Genomic DNA, 17,757 nt, shown 5'->3' with positions numbered 1-17,757 from the left:
CAATAAATTCAGCATGCACATAATTGGCATTCAGTTTTGGTCCTTCTGGGGGAAAAAGAATCAGAACAGAAATTAAAGAAAACTAACTGTTTGTTTATGACTGATATGGGCACTTGGGGATTTTCTTCAAGCTACAGTCAAACTGACATTATCTATTCTGTGGAAATCCTACCTATTCTTCACAGCCATCCAGCCACTCTAGTTATTGAGATCTGCTAATGAACAATGGTTAGAAAACCGCCACAACCACTGCTAAAATTCTCCAGTCTGATCAAATAGGTAAACAATAATATGACACAGACTTCACATCAATTCATTCAACTGACAAATCATTTTTTCAAATCAAAATGCTGAAAAATTACTGTACAAGGTCGTTATTTGAAATTTTACTATGTATTTGCTTTATTTCTTTCATTAACATTCAGAATGAAGTCAAACTGCAAAGGAAAGAATCATGGCAAATACTGAAATTAATTGAACTGGTGAACTTACTCTAGCTCTGAGGTACCCGAGGTTAGACATGAACAATGGAAATACATGATTCTGTAACATCAGCTCCATTTGATCCTTGAAGACACTCTTCTGTTGGTGTAAATAAAAATTAATTTTGGAGACCATTCATTTCACATACTTCATTCTAGCCAGTAATCCGTTTCAACTATCAACCATGGGAAATACAATGATTTGTCTATGTAATAAAGGTATTCTCTCACGAAGAGGTCTGGATCTTGTACCTTGATCTGAACAAACCTCATAAGCATAGCAAGTTCAAAAGCCAGATAAGTGAAAGAACTGTACATAAAATATTCAACTCTACACTACTCATTACAATACTGTATACTGGAATTTTCATTTTCTTTAAGGCAATTGATTCCAGCTGATTTTTCTTAAAAATCAGTCAGGATCAATAACCTAGTACCCCCATTCTTCCTACAAAGGAGTACATACATACCTGAAGATAAATATAAGCTTAGTATGAAACAGATCTGAGTTTCAAATGACCTACTGTTACTATAAGCACCAAAACTAATTATTTTACACACTACAACAATAACACACATCTTTTTTCGTGTTTATTAACGGACTAAGATAATTCCTTTGTAATAGAAATCTCCTTGGCTGGAGAAGGATATTCAATTAAAATTATCCTTCATTATTCCAACCTTGGCAAATCCCAAAATATTCATAGGAAGCCAGGACCACCAGCATGGAGACTTGGGAATCTCCTAGCACCTATAGCTCCAGATTACTAGAAAAGATATATGCTGGGGCCTGTGTTACCATCTAAAAGAATGATTCAGTGGCTAAGACAGGAAGAGGGTGAAAGGGGACATTCAATACAAAATGTATCTTAGGTGATCACACTTCTACTTCACCACTGCACACATCATTTTTTCCCCCACTGATTCCCCAACCTTCAAAGAGGCAGATGAAGAACTGAGCAGAGAAAAAACACGTCAGAGGTTTGCATGCATTAAACTGGAGCCACTGTGGAGAGGCGGCTAAGGCAGGGTCCTTGTGTCTACGAGCTCCTTACAATCTGTATCTCAGTCAGCTCACCAGTCAGAAAGCACTTACACATCGAGTATTTTATGCAGAGAGAGTTCATGGAATTTTTCAATCTGCCAAATCCCAAACACAAGAAATTCAGAGTTGAGAGGACTCTGCAGTATTTGGGGATTATTACTCTTTTATAAAGTATATTATAACCTTGTGTTTCAAGACTGAAAATTTCAAACAGGAGCAGTATACTGGAATAAATCCCTTTTTTTCTCTCAGGACAGAGATAAATGGGTTTAGAAACCCCCAGTCAATATGACAGGCTCCTCACAACATGAACAATGTCTTCCTCTTTCACTGTTATACTCCAGCATGAGGGAGGGCATTTACAATCCAACATAATGTATAAAAAGTCTGCAAAAGTTACTGATGTTTCAGATCAGATCATGGATTGGTACATTGGTAAAAAATAGATGGTAAATGTTGGTAAGATGTTGCTTGTAACATGAAGACACGTCTTGCACAGAGAGACAACTCACATAAAATAAAATAAATTACTTTTAAAAGGAAGCCTCCAGCACAAGTCCACCATTCTCATGCTAAAAGTGTTAACTTTTTGGCAGTTACTTTTGACATGGAGAGAGGGCATACTTTGGACTCCACCGTCTACAAAAGCATAAGGGAAACTGTAATCAATATTACATTAAAGAGCAACAGTGTGGATTAAATGCGTATTCAAATTCCAGAAAAATACTCAAAATTCTGAAGATACTGTCTGTAAAAAATGGAGGAAGGATAGAAACTCTGTGCTCTTTCCAGTTATTTTCAAAACTCCCAACTGGCTGATGAAATAAGACTTAAAGCCACACATTGTAGGGTAAGAAAGCTGGAAAGCTAAACAAAACATTCCTGCAACATGTTAAGTAAACATTTTTCTGGAACCAGAAGAAGCCCACAATAGTGCAGGCTGTTGGGGGGTTTGCTAAAGAATCATAGGCAATGTTATTGATGGAATGCATGTTTGCTTTTTTAACACCCTTCCATTTTACTAGTAAAGCAGGAGAGGACCAATGGACTGTTCTGTAGCAAACAAACAGAGCTTTGGAGAAACTTGAGAAGAAAAATCTGCATATAAAATGGGAATACAAAAAACAGGAAAGAATGTTAATATTTTTAAAGAAACAAACCCTCAGATTCTTATTGCACAATGCAATCTCTCTATGGACTTTATAAATATGGCTAAGGGCTAGCCATACTTTATAAGCTAAGGCTTTTTTATTGGAAATGACAATTGATAATAAGAATTACAAACCTTTTTCACTTCCTTACCCACTTACCTTCAGTAAAATATCTGCTAGGGATCCTATAACATGTAAAGCTCCATCTTTTTTCCTTGGATCAATGTTTGGCTCTGTCAGAATCTGGTAGCAATATGCCATCATTTTTGGTAATACCTATGCAAGACAGAAAACACACAATCTCCTTTTGCCAAAGCATTTTGATAGCATTGTTTAAATTAAAAAATTCATATGACATTTTTAAGTAGAAATTTTATCTTGGCCAAAGCAACTGTGAGGTACTATGTGTAGCATCTTTCCCTAGTTAAAATTTAGAAGGCTCCTCTTTCAACTTTTCAGCCAAACTTGTCAAAATTAAATTAATCTTCTTGAAATTTCACATTAGTAATAGTAAATAAGGTATTTTTGTTATTGTCTTGAGACAAATTAAAAAAAAGTGATGAAAAGGCAAGAGGCTCAAACAGTACCTCACCCATTTTTTCCCCTTAATTTCTCTTCTGGCTTGTCTCACACATATATAAATACATACATATGTGTACATATATGTATGAACATATACATATTCAAGAACAGCTTGGACTAAAACCTCACAAACTTACTTTAATCTATTGATTTTGGCAGTAACTTCTGAAGTTGACTAGACTTAGAAAGGTTTCTTGGCAAAACCAATTGTTTAATGTCATTTCCACACCCATTATGTGCTTTTCAGATATTATGACATTTTGAAGGTCTCAGTACTAATTATGACAATGAGAAGGTCAGTGGGCAAGGGCTGTTTTGACAATAAAGAAGTAGAAAGGTCATAGGCTATTCCACCTGACGTAAAGACTATGTTCTTCTCTGAAAATCCACCTGGAAATGGAACTCCATGTTTACTGGATGTTAAAATGGTACCCAGAAAAAAAGTTTGCAGTTTTAGCAAACTGACATATGCTTTCCAGGGCTTGGCCGGGTACTTTTGCATGGATCACTGTAAGTATAGAAAGATCTACAGAAAAGTTATGTCCTCATTTAAGGAGCAGCTGTATGAAATTGGTTTCATTCTTGCTAATTTCATTGCTGTCAACAGGATTTTAAATAGCATCAGTGAAAATTAATAAGGATCAGGTTCACTTTTCCCTCTGCTACAGTTTGGGAAGCTCGGAACAGCCATGACAGAGGCTGTTTGTAAACTTGGGAAAATACCAATACATCTATTCCAACTCAGTTCATATCTGGCAGGTTAATTTTAAAGCTGCAAGAGGAATCCGCTTATTTATTTATTTATACATACACACATATTTTAATTCTCCCGAAATTTATAGCACTCAGCCAGGAAAGCGTTTGACTATGTATTAGCAAGTAGATTTTTCAAGACTAGCTTCCTGTAGCATCTTCAAATTTAAGGGAAAATGACGTTATCAAGGAAACTGCAAATAATTAAAAACCACTAGTTCCATACCTCTTTTCTCTTCTTCGCAGCAGTATAAAGGAGATTCTGTGCTGCTGTTGTAGTGGATGCATAATCCTCAAATACATCTAGCAAATAAAAAAAAAAAAAGGAAAAAAAAATTTCCTTTTCTGAATGAATGGCATAATAAAAAAATTTTGAGAAACCATCGTGTTTGTGGGATATCACAAAATCAGGGTGAATATGTAACTTCAAAAATATTGACATGGTTGTCTTCACTTCATGGTTAAAGAGTCAGACCCAAACTTATGTCACATAGTTTATGAAAGCATTTACTTCTCACCTTCCAAATCTACTGACTACTCATCATTCCCTTTATTAGGAATGCATTATTTATTCATTAATTCTTTTGAGACCATCTATTTAAGGGATGAAAAATCCTGGCTTTTTTTAATTAAAACCACTATAGGAAGAACAACAATACATTCCGGTACCATCTGTATACCATATGTACACATTTTTGGCTTGATTTTATTAAAACCTGATGGGAAACCTTTTGTATGTAAAAACTACTTGGATCTGGGGTAGTTTTACTGCTGAAAGTTGAAGCTTTTCAGCTTCATTCATTACAAGTAAACCTCCTTTAATCCTACTGAAAATATAATTTATGTCTTGAAAAAAAATCTGTGCTGCCAAACATGTTCTCATCCAAACATCCCTACACAAATTGAATTAAGTAAAAAGATGTAAAAATGTAATCTTAAAATGTGGTTAAGATTACACACTAACTTTTCCTGAGAACTTGAAGATAAAACGTGATTAAGAAATACTACCAGATTACTGGAATTCTTGTTCCAAACCCAAATGTGCCTCACTAAACTAAATTTAATGTACCTTCATGCTTGTTTTTTTTTTACCTTCCACAACACAACTGAAATCTGTATTTAACTGTCACAGCTACATATAAAAACAGGATTCACTACTTACACAGAAAGAACTTAATTCATATACCAAAAATCAGCAGCGTATTTGTACCCCAGTGATCAACACTATATCGTGATTAATTTTTTGCATAACAACTCTCCAAGTTTTTTTAATTATTCTATGAGCATTTAAATTCCGTTTTCACATATGCTAATCCCAAATCAACTAATTAAAAATTCACAAATGCCACATATCTCTGTGGTGCCTGGCTTACTGGAGCTTTCCAGCTAAATTTGCTATATTTTTCAAGTACCCTTCTCTTTTTCAGTGACATGACTCTTCTAGTAAAAGTGGTTATTCATAATACGGTCCTATGTGACGTTCCCAAGATTTTGCACTGAGTCTTTTGAAAGAATACATGTATCTAATTACCTTACAATTTAGTAATAATAATTGGCAAAAAAATGATGATGACATTAACAATTTTCAGTTGGGAAAGCGCAAGTCAGGCCTCTTCTGGTCAAAGGGAGAGCTGCAAGAACTTGCAGACAGCTGGCACATCTGCCACTCAGGATTCTGAAACTGGCATTAAAAAGTGAGCAAGCCCATCTACTTGGGGTGCACTGAGCACATGTGAAGTAGAAAAAAGCATCAAGAGAATCATTTAGTTTAAAGCTACCAGCCAAATGGCTAAAATTCACTTGATCTGCCTTCTTCTTTTAACTATAGATTGGTGAGATTTAAGAAACAAATTTTCTTCTTCCTGTTGTTTAGGACACTGGTGAAGACAGACACTACAGTGGCCATGCTGTTAATTGGGACTATAGTGTACAGTTATGACGAAAGCAGAAAATAAATGCTAAACACAAACATTTACCAAATTTCATGCGGATATATTCATATGGGTCCTCTTGCCAGAGCTCTTCATCCTCATCTTTGTAGCACATTAGAGAGAATATCACTTCTTCTGTTATACTCTAATATTAGAGAAGTCAAATACACATAAGTACACATAAAATCAAATTCCAGTACGGCTTCCCTCCACTACACACTAATTTACTAGACCTACTTTTCTGAAGAGTAAAATTGTTTTAACCAGTGCTCTTTTATTTTGGCTAGCAGAAATAAACTTACAATATACATACTTTCCTTTTGCAACAGTCCCAGACAGCAGTAATTATACAATCTAACTTTATAATAATACAGTACCACACACAAAGTATACTTCAGGACATAGTCTATAAACAGCAGAACACCGCATTCTGCAGAAGGATCTCACCAGTGCAACACTTAACATGAGAATGGATTTCAGAGTCCTTCCTCTTAACAGTCATGGGATTAACTAACTACAAGAGGGGAGCTTACGATATGAAAAAATAAAAGCATGAAAATTACTTTTCACTTGTTCTTAGTTCACTTATAAAACATGTCCTTAAAACAGAGTTCAGTTCCTCATGGTTCATGTTCTCTTTGCCCACTATCTTTGCACTACAATCAATTATAAATTTCCAAATCTATAGACAATTCTGAACACTAGCAACTACTAAAAGCCAGAACATTATGACTGTCTGGCAGACTTCAAGAATAAAAATAATGAACTTATGAAACAGAATCTTTAATTGAGTTAACAATATCCGCAATAAAAGGTAGTCATAATACTGAAAAAACCAACCACATTTGTGCAGAGATGCTATTTCTTGCCCAGATCAATTGCTGCATGAAAGATTCATGAAACCTTCTTTAAAACTGCAAAACTGGTGGGGTTTTTTTGGGTTTTTTTAATCACTCTGATGACATGCAGTGTTTACGACTGGGTTTTATGCACTGACCTGTATGTGTGGCTTCATTTGCTTCCATGTTACAGAGTGAATAACCCCTTGGTTCAGATAATTTAATGTTTGCTGAAGAACACGTGGCGCGACGTAGTCTTTCTGCCTGTATTGGTCTAAGATTCTTAAGAGAACCTAAAGAAATGACAAATTGATATTTTTAAATGAAGACCAAAAATTCTCTCTCATGCATAGACATGCAGTGCATCTCTTCAGTGAATGTACGTGGACAGATTAATTAGTTTTACAGCAGACATTCTAGTGTTAGTAATCACTGTAACGCCTTTGATCCAAAAATCAGAAATCATTTAAATATTAAGGATCTAGTCCTGCAAGCATTTATGTACATGTCTACCTTTACTATTAGCCCCACCATGTGATCACTTGTGATTGTAAACCAAAGATATACTTCAATATTCACAGGCTCACAGTTTACACAGGCCTCAGCAAAATTTGGAATAGATAATGAAAAGTCACAGTGAGATTTTCAAACTGGTTGGCTTCTAAATCTGTTAGTGGTGTCTGTGTTCATTTTTTAAGGACAGGCCCCTAAAGAAGACAAATTACTTTGGAACAACAGTGATAAGAATAGAATGATGAATAGGAGAATAGAATGTAGTAGAAATACTAAACTAGAAAAGAAAAATAGGTTAGCACCTAAATCTGTGAATCAGAAGAGCTCCAAAACCCTTAACTTCAATTACCTGTTGTAACCATCACATAGTATCATCTAGCATGCTATCACAAACTCTATCACACAAAGCTTCTTTAATATAAGGGCTTGCTCTACTAAGAAAAACCTACAGTACAAAGCCACTAATCTGCACTAACGGCAGATGAACTATTAAGTGTTAGTAAGTGTAAAGAATTGGCTTGTACATGAATAACAATAAAAATCAAGGGCAATTCGTAACAAAATATTGAGTCATATATTTTCAGAAGGACAATTCTGCTTCGTAATTCTTCAGAACATTATAATAAATCTTATTTTGAACATAACTCCTTCATCAGGAGTACTAAGGCTGATCTTAAGTCTTTTATATGATATGCTCCTCGGGCAAGAATTGTCTCTCTCTCATATGGACTCTAGCATGATGTCAGCACTTAACAAGTGATGAATAAGTAATGAAGGCTTAGTAATGTAATATTCACAATAGAATTCTTACTAACTCTGCAAGGAAACGTGACAAACCAGCATTTAAAAGCCAGAAATGGAAGAAATGTGCACATTGTCCAGTCCATTTATCCTGAAAGCTACACTGCTCCCTCTGCTACATAGCCTAATCTCTTAACAGACAAACTTTAACTATTTCAAATGACAACTGCCCATGGGACTCTACTTTTCCACTCAGGAGTTAAACACTGCAAGGAGTTTAGAATAGATATTAGACTGTTTGCCTTTTCTTTTCATTTAATGCTTACAGCCTTACCACAACCATTCCTCTCTTTAGTTCTTAACATTTACATATTTACACAGAATTAATACACTGACGGATAAACTATTCTGTTGTCAAACTGATGGAGAAAATAATTTTGTTTTGCAGACAATCCTGGTATTTTGAAATCTAGTTTAGATTTGACTTGAAGTGACAACAACAGCCTGGCACCCTGCATCAAAGACACTGGAAATTTAAACTGTACAAAGCCTGCAGGTGCCACGTCAGGGATATTTCATCTGGCAGCATGCTGAGGAGACACATATTCTGGAAATACATATTATCCAAACACTTGTCACTTGAAAAAGAGCATTCCCAGGTGTTTTTCAAATTTTACAGGCCAAAGGGAATCAAGAGCCCAGAATCATGAGCAGAAGAGCGTATTGCATTCTCCTGGCTTCTTAGGAGCCTGTTTGGAATATGTAACCCAAAAGCCTGGACGCCCAAGAGCTTTAGCTGAGCCAAAAGCCTGGGAAGTACCACTCCTAGTCATCTAGTATATGGCAGGCTGAATGAGAAACAGGAGGAGCTGTGCCAAAAACATCTGAGCTTGGGAGCCAGCACTCTCAGGGCTTTCAGGCACCCAATTGCTACAGTCATTCCACCAAACCAGGGAGATGCTGAAAGCCTGGAAGCCTACGTTCCCAGGGGCCCACAGTTGAGCTGGCAGAAAAACACAGAAAACTCTGACAGGAACTGCCTCTCTTCTATGCAATTTTATCAGAACTGAACTGTCTGCACCACACCATGTTAATCACACATAATTAGCATTCCCCAACAAAAATAATTTCCTTGCAAACTGTGAATTTGTGCTGTATTTTCATAAAATATGCCTTCCAGGTAAAAAATAACTTTTATTGCTGTTCTCCAGACACTTTCTAATCTGCTTGTATCTTCCTGAAACAAAACACTATCATTGGATTACTGTGCCTAAGTTTTTTGCAGCAAAAGCCCTTATTAAAGACTGGCCTGAAAATACACCTTTCTATAACATGAGGCCTCTGCATCAATAGTTTTTTCTCTCAGCTATAACCAGAATGTTTACACATGACGATAATATTGTTTTATCAGAACTCGCCTTTTCTGAGAATTTTCCTGCAGGGTTCTTTTGAATTGCTGAAACTTTGTGTTATTATACCTCAGTTGTACGGCACTGAGTTCTAAAGAACATCTCAATGACTAAAAGGAAAACCTGCCTGACTGTTCATTTTTGTTTAATGAACGAACTTCAGTACAAGCACACTGTAAAAAACAATACATTTGTTCAGCCAAAATGATCTCATTCAGAAACAAATGAACTGTACTTACCTGTTGTATGCCCACAGCGTAGGTTTTTAAAAAAAACTCTGAGAATTCAAAGTATTCTTTAGTTACATTTCCAGGACTTCCATACCTTTAAAAAGAAGAGGACACAGATATTTACATTGTGAGAAGTCTGCCGAGTCAGGAAAACACAGTACTGTCTAAAACACAAAGGATGCTGAGTAGTCTTCCATCCCCAAAGGAATCCTTTCCCACAGGTTCCTTCTAAGCCATTATTTCCCATATAATGCCCCACTTCCCTTTTCTTTTCTTAGATTCTCATAAGGTACAATACTATAGTCAAGTAAATATAGCCACCTTTTTGTCGCAAGCTCTGTAACTTCCATGTTTATGGATTTCTTTTCAGATCTTCCCCTGCCTTTATATTTGAGAATATAAGCACTCCTAGCCAGATGTAGTTTTAAAAAAAAAAAAAAGGCACTTTTCCCATGGGGCTAGTTTATTGCCTTCTTAGAGAGTCAAATCATTTCACTACTAGCTTAGACCAGTGGCTGTGTCAGCGCAAGGCAGAGGACAGCAGCAGGAATACCTCTTCAGTGACCATGACCTGTTAAATCAACTAAACTGTCTTGTATAATTGCACCTCAAGTAACATTACAGATCTGTAACCCCAACTTAGTTTTTAATCAGTCTGCTAGTTTGTTACCGTTCAAAAAGACGAGCTACAATATGCAACGCCCACTTCTTGCATTTCCACCACACCAGCTCCGGTCTATCATCTTCATCAATTTGCAAAGTCTCCTATAAATGAAGACATTTATTTTAAATTATCTGTGTGTATCGTTGAGAGAAATTATGCTTTAAACATTCCTCACTGAGTAAACTAATAAAAATCCACAGCATCGACTAAAGCTTTCATTAACAGTTATATCGCATTCAGGAACTTTCAAATATCTTAATTGGTCAATATAACTGTATATGTGCAACACTTGTACAATGCCTGTACTTTAAATTTTTAAAATTATGCATATTTAGAAAATGAAAACTCTCACATATATGTGAATATTACACAGTGGCGTGCACTCTGGCTTAAAAATTAAGCATGATATTAACTCCTCCAAATATATACACCCTAACCATATACTAATGCAAAAGCTAACGTTAAGGTTGTGAAATAAATTTCTAAAAAACTTAGGAAATGCTAGTTAATGTTGTACACACACAAACAAGAATTTAATTACTATTTTTATTTTGTTCTTCAAGAAATATGAAGGATGGATGAAAGAAAAAGAGGAACAGAGACAAATGATGGGTTTCTGATGAGCTTTTGATTCTTGTTTGAGAGAAACTGACTAAAACATTTGGAAACTTCCAAAATGTCCCAGATTGGATTTTACATGGTGTCACTACCTCAGACAATGAAATTCTGACAGCTTACATGATCTTCCTACGCTTCTGTCAGAAACACCACTTATTCCAAGGATAAGAATCTTAAATAGATGACATCTTAAAAAAAGAACAGTGAGAAAACTTTCACACTGACTGTTCCTCAAATGCCAACACACAAGTATCAGAGGTCTTTACAAAACTAAAACTTACTGGAGGTACATTTCTATCAATGATAGTACGGAAGATCTCCATCCACTGAGTCATAGTCTGGTTATTCACCAACTGGAGCGGCAACGCATACTGAAATACGAAAAAAACCCACAGTCACGAAATACTAATTTTCGCTGAGAAAGGCAGAAGATGTTTCTACAGTAGTTACATTCTGAGGAAGATGAGGTTTTAAGTAAAATTAAAGCTAATTAGGTTAGATATCAATACTACTCTGATTGCATCCTTCTTGCTACAATCTACAGAGGAATTTCTGAGCAGACACTATTTGAGGAAAGTTCCTTGGTCTGAGAACTTGCCAATTCTTTTTACTTTTTCCTTTTCTTCAGAATAGCCCAGCAGACTTTTAGGGACCATGGCAGTAGCTATACTACAGGGCTTGGGTAAATCAATAGCATTTTAGTAAGTGAAATATACTCCTAATTACTACCCAGCTACTATCTAGTAAATCTTACTTCTCCACAAAATCCAAAGCAAAGTGACAATATTCAGGCAAGCTATTGAAAAATACTATAGGATCTCAGGATCTTTTTAATTCTCCCTCCCATCTAATAACAAATTATTTTAGCTTTTTAAACACCAGTAAGAACTTTCAGGCTGCCCCTTATGTAGGATCTTGTTTTGTTTCTCATTCTCTAAAAGCACTTCCTCACCAAACTCATCCCTGTAAAAGCCAAACTCATCTCTGTAAAATGTATGTGCCTCGATAAATAATTTCTGCCAGATCTTCAGAAGATAATGAGAAATGCCACCTACTGAACTGCTTGACAATTATACTATAATATGCACTACTGACACTTTCAGAGGCCAACCAGCACAGCCTAGATGCCCATACAATTTCTATCGGGTTATGTGTGAATATATAAAAATAGGAACATTTCTCCAGTAAGCTTACAGATAGGATGTGCAGAAGTATGCAGGTTCATTAAAAATTTAATCTGGGGGATCATGTGACCAGTTTTTAAGTAGAAAAATCTATAAAGATCTTATTTTTATAAAAGCTGTTTATTGTACATGACTTTTCTCATCCAAATTGGTATTCTTGTTCAATCACACCCATGAATGTACTGAAGGGGGTCATTGTGCCCAGCAAAGTAAAAGTTTCGGTTTTCCTCTACACAGATGCCAACCTGAACAAGAGCATAGAAGATTTTTAAGATTTGTTTCTGAAGCAGTACAGAGTAATGGGAGTTATCAGGCAGAAGCTGGATCATCTGCTGCTGAATCCGAGGCAAAAATATTTGCATTGCTGCTATGAGAGGATCTCGCTCCTCTGCTTTTTTGTATCTGCAAAGGAAACAAAAATGTTGGTCCAGGATCTACACACTGGAGATTCTAATGCCTACTCCCCACCAGCAATTTAATTTCTGTACCCTAAAAAAAAAAAAAATTAATATCTAGCACTCGCTCATTCACTCTCCCCTCCTCTAGCCCCCATCTCAACAATTTGTGCAAATTCTCTAACCTATAAACAGAGAAATTAAAAACAACAAATGTTACCTTGTATAAATGCAGCTATTGGGAGGAAGAACTAACGTTCTTTACTACTGAATTGTCAGCTCAGAGGAGCAGGGACTTGATTTTCTCTGACATTCATACCAATGCCAAACCCAAATTGGGTGCTGAACAAATAGGAGTGAACAGCAATTGAAAGGGAAAGACAATTCCTTTGTTTTGAAAAGATTCTCTCCTTCTCCATTTACATTTCTTTTGTGCAGTTTACACAAATGTTTCTAACAATAGATAATTTTTTTAAAAAATGAGCGAGAGAGCACACTACGCTTCTCCTAATTTACACTTTGTGGGTTTAGACTATCAGGAGGATGGTACAGGTAACAATATGCAATAGGAGTATATGACAATGACAGTACTGTATTCATGACATAGAAGTAGAAAATAATTTGCATTCATATATCCAGCATTTGGGGAATCTTCAAACAAAAGAAGTTATAAACACTTAAGAAATTTTTCACAGATGGGTTAAATCAGATCAGAAGTACAAAGCCTCAAGAAAAAATGTCAGTAAATTCATACAGATTATTGCTGGCATCTCTGCTTTCAATTCAGTGATGATATAAAGATGATGAACAGTTTTCATTTATTTGCAGGAAAGGAAGCATATGACAATTATTAACTCCCATTTTCTATCTGAACTCCTTGTAAAACTGCCAGTGCTCTTAAGAATGTCATTCTCAGTAGTCATCTGAGACTAAAAGTACTGATTCCTCATCTACTGATGGACATCAACTTACTCGTAAGTCTTCACCAGCTGATACAGACACAGGAGGCTCCCAAGCCAACTCCCGCTGTTCTGAGACTGCAAGTAGTAGCCTATCTTGTCTACCACGGCCGTCCAATGGCCAGGAAAGTCATGTTTAATGATAGCACGGAGGCACATTGTCAGCTGGGCTCTATGGCAGGAGGAAAAAAGAAATACATTATAAGTAAATAAGATCATGGCATAGCGTTTAAAATTAAAGGATAGATCCCAAATCTTGGCTTATTGGCCACAATATACATAAGTATCATACGTATTTTGACAGCACTGAAAGAGTCCTGGGAAGTGGCAGAGGAAAAGCAAGGAAAAAAAATCCCAGGGGATTTATCTTTAAGGAAGAAACTAATTTCAAAACATTTTAGCTACTTTTCTCCCTTCCTCCTCCCTTTCCACACCCACCAGGCAATATTTGAAAACAATTAATTGCTCATGAAACCAGCTAGCTTTGTACTTTGAAAATGAATGCTTGTACTTCTACATGCTTATGAGGCTGAAAGCAACCACAAAACCCCAAATTTGTACATTTTTATTAGACAATATTGGCTAGTGTTATGATCCAAGCCAGAGGTTCCTCACGAAATTACAATTTTCCTGGGATCTTCTAGAATAGCACTTCTCAACCTCCGAAGCATATGGGAGAGCAAATTAGGTAAAAACACCTTACCATTCCTCTCTCCCTCCACACACTTTTAGATGCCATTCACAATGGAGAGGCAAGCCAGGATTGTTAATTGACTAAAGTGAGGTGTGACTAAAAAAGCTGAGAGGCACTGAACTAGAAGCTGTAAATAAATACTCCTGGCTCCGCTAAGGAACAACAACAACAAAAAGAAGTCTGCAGAAAATATTGGTTCTTCTATATTTAGTTTTCCTTGGGTATCCTCTTGCATTCCATTACATAAGGAGCCACTATTACAAAGCAGTTCAGTAAGGGGCCTTCCACCTACTGATCCTTTTAGCTTCGTACAAACTTACCTTCCCCCTCAAGCCTTTGGAGTTTGTGCTCATTGCTGATTTGGTTCCTCCTCCCCCCTTATTCTCACAACCAAACAGTGAAAAATATCAGTATTACAGCATTAGACTAGTTCCAGTAAAGTTTCTTTGACTTTTTTAACCCCTGACAAATCTACAAGTTTAGCCAGTATTTAGAAACCCTCTACTTTATTCCAGGTGATTGTCTTGGGATTTTCAACAATCCTTTTAGATGTAGATTGTCATTGCAATGCCAGGGCATTTTGAATATCAGGTTATGAAATGATGCCTGAACAAGTTTGCAAGAAAACTCCTCAAACTTCCGTTATTTTGTGTCCTTCTGTATAAACTTAGCCTTGGTATTCATGACATGATGGCAGGGGAAACTACATGCCTTATTACATTATCACAGAAACAACACAAGCTTCTTGTAGCGCAACCTTGGCAAGGAGCAACAATCTCTTTCAGTGGGGATTCTAGGCATCTGTGTCAGAGCATGTTAGAAAAGCTGAACTTGAAACCATGCTTTAGTTCATTTTCCTGTCTCAGTGCAGGATCTAAGCAGTCCTGGCAGATGTTTGTCTAATCTATTCAGAAAGACCTCCAGCAACAGCAATGCTATAGCAGCCTAATGCATTCTGGTGTTTCATTATTTTTTAAAGTGTTTTCTCTAATCGTAATTTCAATCTATAGACAATCACTCCTCCTCTGGATATGACTACTGACAAAAAAAAAAGACATCTTTGGGCACCTAGCTGGTCGAGAGGAGGACAGAAGAGGAAGATTTTCTTCTGTTTTTCAAAGATGAACTTCTATACACTATGGCCTAATCCCATCCTACTAGCCTCACTTTAATTAGAGTGGTAAACAATCATAGATTGTAGTATGTCTGTGAATCTTAACTACTCTTCCAGCAAAAAGAGAACAGCATTTCTTCATTCTTTTAACATCTTAAAACCAAGAATGCTAACACACATTTAAATATCAGGATTACATATAGAAATTGCAATAGTAATTGAGAAAAGGGCTACTAGGGAACAAAAAAAAGATCTTGGGCAGTATTTCTCTGAACGAGTAATTCTGTATTGCAGATAGCCCTCTGTACTACCTGCTCTGAATCAGCCAAACAGACAGGCTGTCGCTACAGCAAGTGTTAGAAGACACTTTAAACTACAGCATAAGAGGACAAATCACATCACAGAGCTCTTAGCCAGGTTAATACATTTCTGAAAAACAAGTGCAAATAAACATGGTAAAATTGATTATTATTACACTTCCAAAAGCAGTACTTGCTTCATCTCCTAAGAAATTGAGATTCTCATATTAACTACATCCGGACTGGTAGGTCTGAAAAGTTGATCTCTAGAAATAACTCTGCACAATATAAGGTACCTCACTAAGTCAGGAGAACGAATTATTCCTTCTACAATGTTATCGCGAATCTGCTGACGATCATTTTCATGAATGTTGAATGGAAATACTGCTTCTCCAGGAGGCGGTTCACGGTCCGGCCAGTACTGTGTCACCATGTTCTTCAGGTAAATGGCAGCTAAGTAGAAACATTGGGGAAATAATAATTTAATTCTAACACATCTCCACATTACTCTGTGCTCAACATGTAGTACAGTTGAAAGTAGAACAAAGAGTTCAAAAGACGACTGAAAACCACTGCATGAGTTCTTAACAATTATAGGCACAAAAGTACAGCTGAGTCAGAAAACCATTTTTTTTTATGATTCCACACAAGACCAGGCTCAAGTGCCTGGTCCTAAACAGAACAGGATAGTATTTCAGTCAGCTTCTATTAGGGTACATTCTTTATTACAGCGGTCTTCCATATGGACACAATATTCCATCGTTCTAAACAAGCAAACAAAAATCTACTTATCTGCATTTTTACTCATCCCTAAAACAACTACTCGAGCTCAGTAAGTGAAGCTTTGGAAGGCTCGTGTAAACAAATCATTGTGCACACAGACGGGACGCTCTGCTTGGGGAAGTGCCCAGTATGAAACTGGCACGTGGCCGACCTTCTATTCAGACAGAAATGTTTGTTGTGAATTCCCTAAGCTTTATCTCACTATTAGGATTTCCCATAATCCCTTAGAATTGTTCCCTTCTGTCTCACATGAAAAACCATGAAAAATAAAGTTAATCTTCCACTGAAAATAAAGCAGCATTTATGCCTCAGTACTAAAATGCCTGTAGGCATTCTTTAGAAAACATAGGAAATATGGTGGAAGCATTAGAAGAATGTTCTTAATAAAGTCTTACCCTTGTACTATTTTGGTTGATTACTAGCTAGGGTTTTAAAGTATAAATAAGATATCCTTGGGTACAATAATTTTTCTTGGTGATGACAAATTACAAAGTATGAAAACATGTAGTTTGTAAAATATTTCATAGGAGCAAGAGGAAAAACAGTTCTTTGTCTATGATGTGCCAGAATATTCAGACAAGAAACAGGTCCAGAAAGACCAGCCCAAGACTTTAATTTACTTTGTGCATAGATCTTGTTGTTATACAAATGCTTGGCTTTTAAAAAAATTCCCAGAGAAATCTGTTAATTTACAAATGTAATTTAAATGTGCTTTTCTATTTTATACCCCTACTCTGTAAAAAATAAAAAAATTAAACAAAAATTTAAAAAAATTATGTTCTACATACTTGCTTTTTTTCCTGAATGATACTGAAATAAGAGATTAATTTATAAAAATGACCTTATGGAGTCTAGATTAAGCATCAACCTTTACTACAGAATGGTTTAACAATGCTATTCAAAGTTGGATTATCTTTGAAAAAATACAGGCCAGCATGACAAACAGCATACGTCAGCATGCCCCAACGCACTCAGGGGATTAATAGGATCTGTACGAAAAAAACAACAATGCTTCTATGGGAAATGCTGTTCCATAGGATAAAAACAGAGCTGTGAACGAAACAGTATTCATCAATTTCTTGAAAAAGCTGAATATTTTCTTTATCTGTCAAAAATATTGTATAGGAGTAGTTAGATTATGAGAATGTAGAATCTGATCTTACACAAACGTATACCCTAAAGTTAACTGTACCACCATACCTGAACTCACACACAGAGTTTGGCAATCTTTCTAGACACACTCAGACTATAAATTTATAACTTACCAGTGATGTGACCTTCCCTCATATCTACTTTTGTGAGCGAACACCATAGATAGTGATGAAGCATATGTGGCTACCCTTGACCTAGGGAACTATATGGGTTTTTTTC

The 17,757-nt window shown here is 36.2% G+C and overlaps 1 protein-coding gene across 3 annotated transcripts in view; it reads right to left on the bottom strand.

The window, feature by feature from the left end:
* Positions 1–17,757, bottom strand: part of IPO8 (importin 8) — a 52,320-nt gene that overhangs the window by 24,616 nt on the left and 9,947 nt on the right. For all 3 annotated transcript variants that reach the window (XM_087765368.1, XM_087765369.1, XM_087765370.1), the window contains 11 exons: positions 15,900–16,056; positions 13,510–13,668; positions 12,388–12,544; positions 11,240–11,329; positions 10,347–10,441; positions 9,686–9,770; positions 6,942–7,076; positions 5,990–6,089; positions 4,240–4,316; positions 2,838–2,954; positions 493–582 (listed from right to left, as the gene is read on the bottom strand). In XM_087765368.1, coding sequence (XP_087621494.1) covers positions 493–582; positions 2,838–2,954; positions 4,240–4,316; positions 5,990–6,089; positions 6,942–7,076; positions 9,686–9,770; positions 10,347–10,441; positions 11,240–11,329; positions 12,388–12,544; positions 13,510–13,668; positions 15,900–16,056 — 1,262 coding nt within the window. The remainder of the gene's footprint in view (positions 1–492; positions 583–2,837; positions 2,955–4,239; positions 4,317–5,989; positions 6,090–6,941; positions 7,077–9,685; positions 9,771–10,346; positions 10,442–11,239; positions 11,330–12,387; positions 12,545–13,509; positions 13,669–15,899; positions 16,057–17,757) is intronic.

Source organism: Nipponia nippon, unplaced genomic scaffold (genome assembly GCF_047370975.1).
Source record: "Nipponia nippon isolate SJK-2023a ecotype South Korea unplaced genomic scaffold, ASM4737097v1 scaffold_3, whole genome shotgun sequence".
Taxonomy (NCBI): Eukaryota; Metazoa; Chordata; class Aves; order Pelecaniformes; family Threskiornithidae; genus Nipponia; species Nipponia nippon.
Note: the sequence above shows the minus strand (reverse complement) of the source record. Positions and strands in the feature narration are given on the sequence as shown.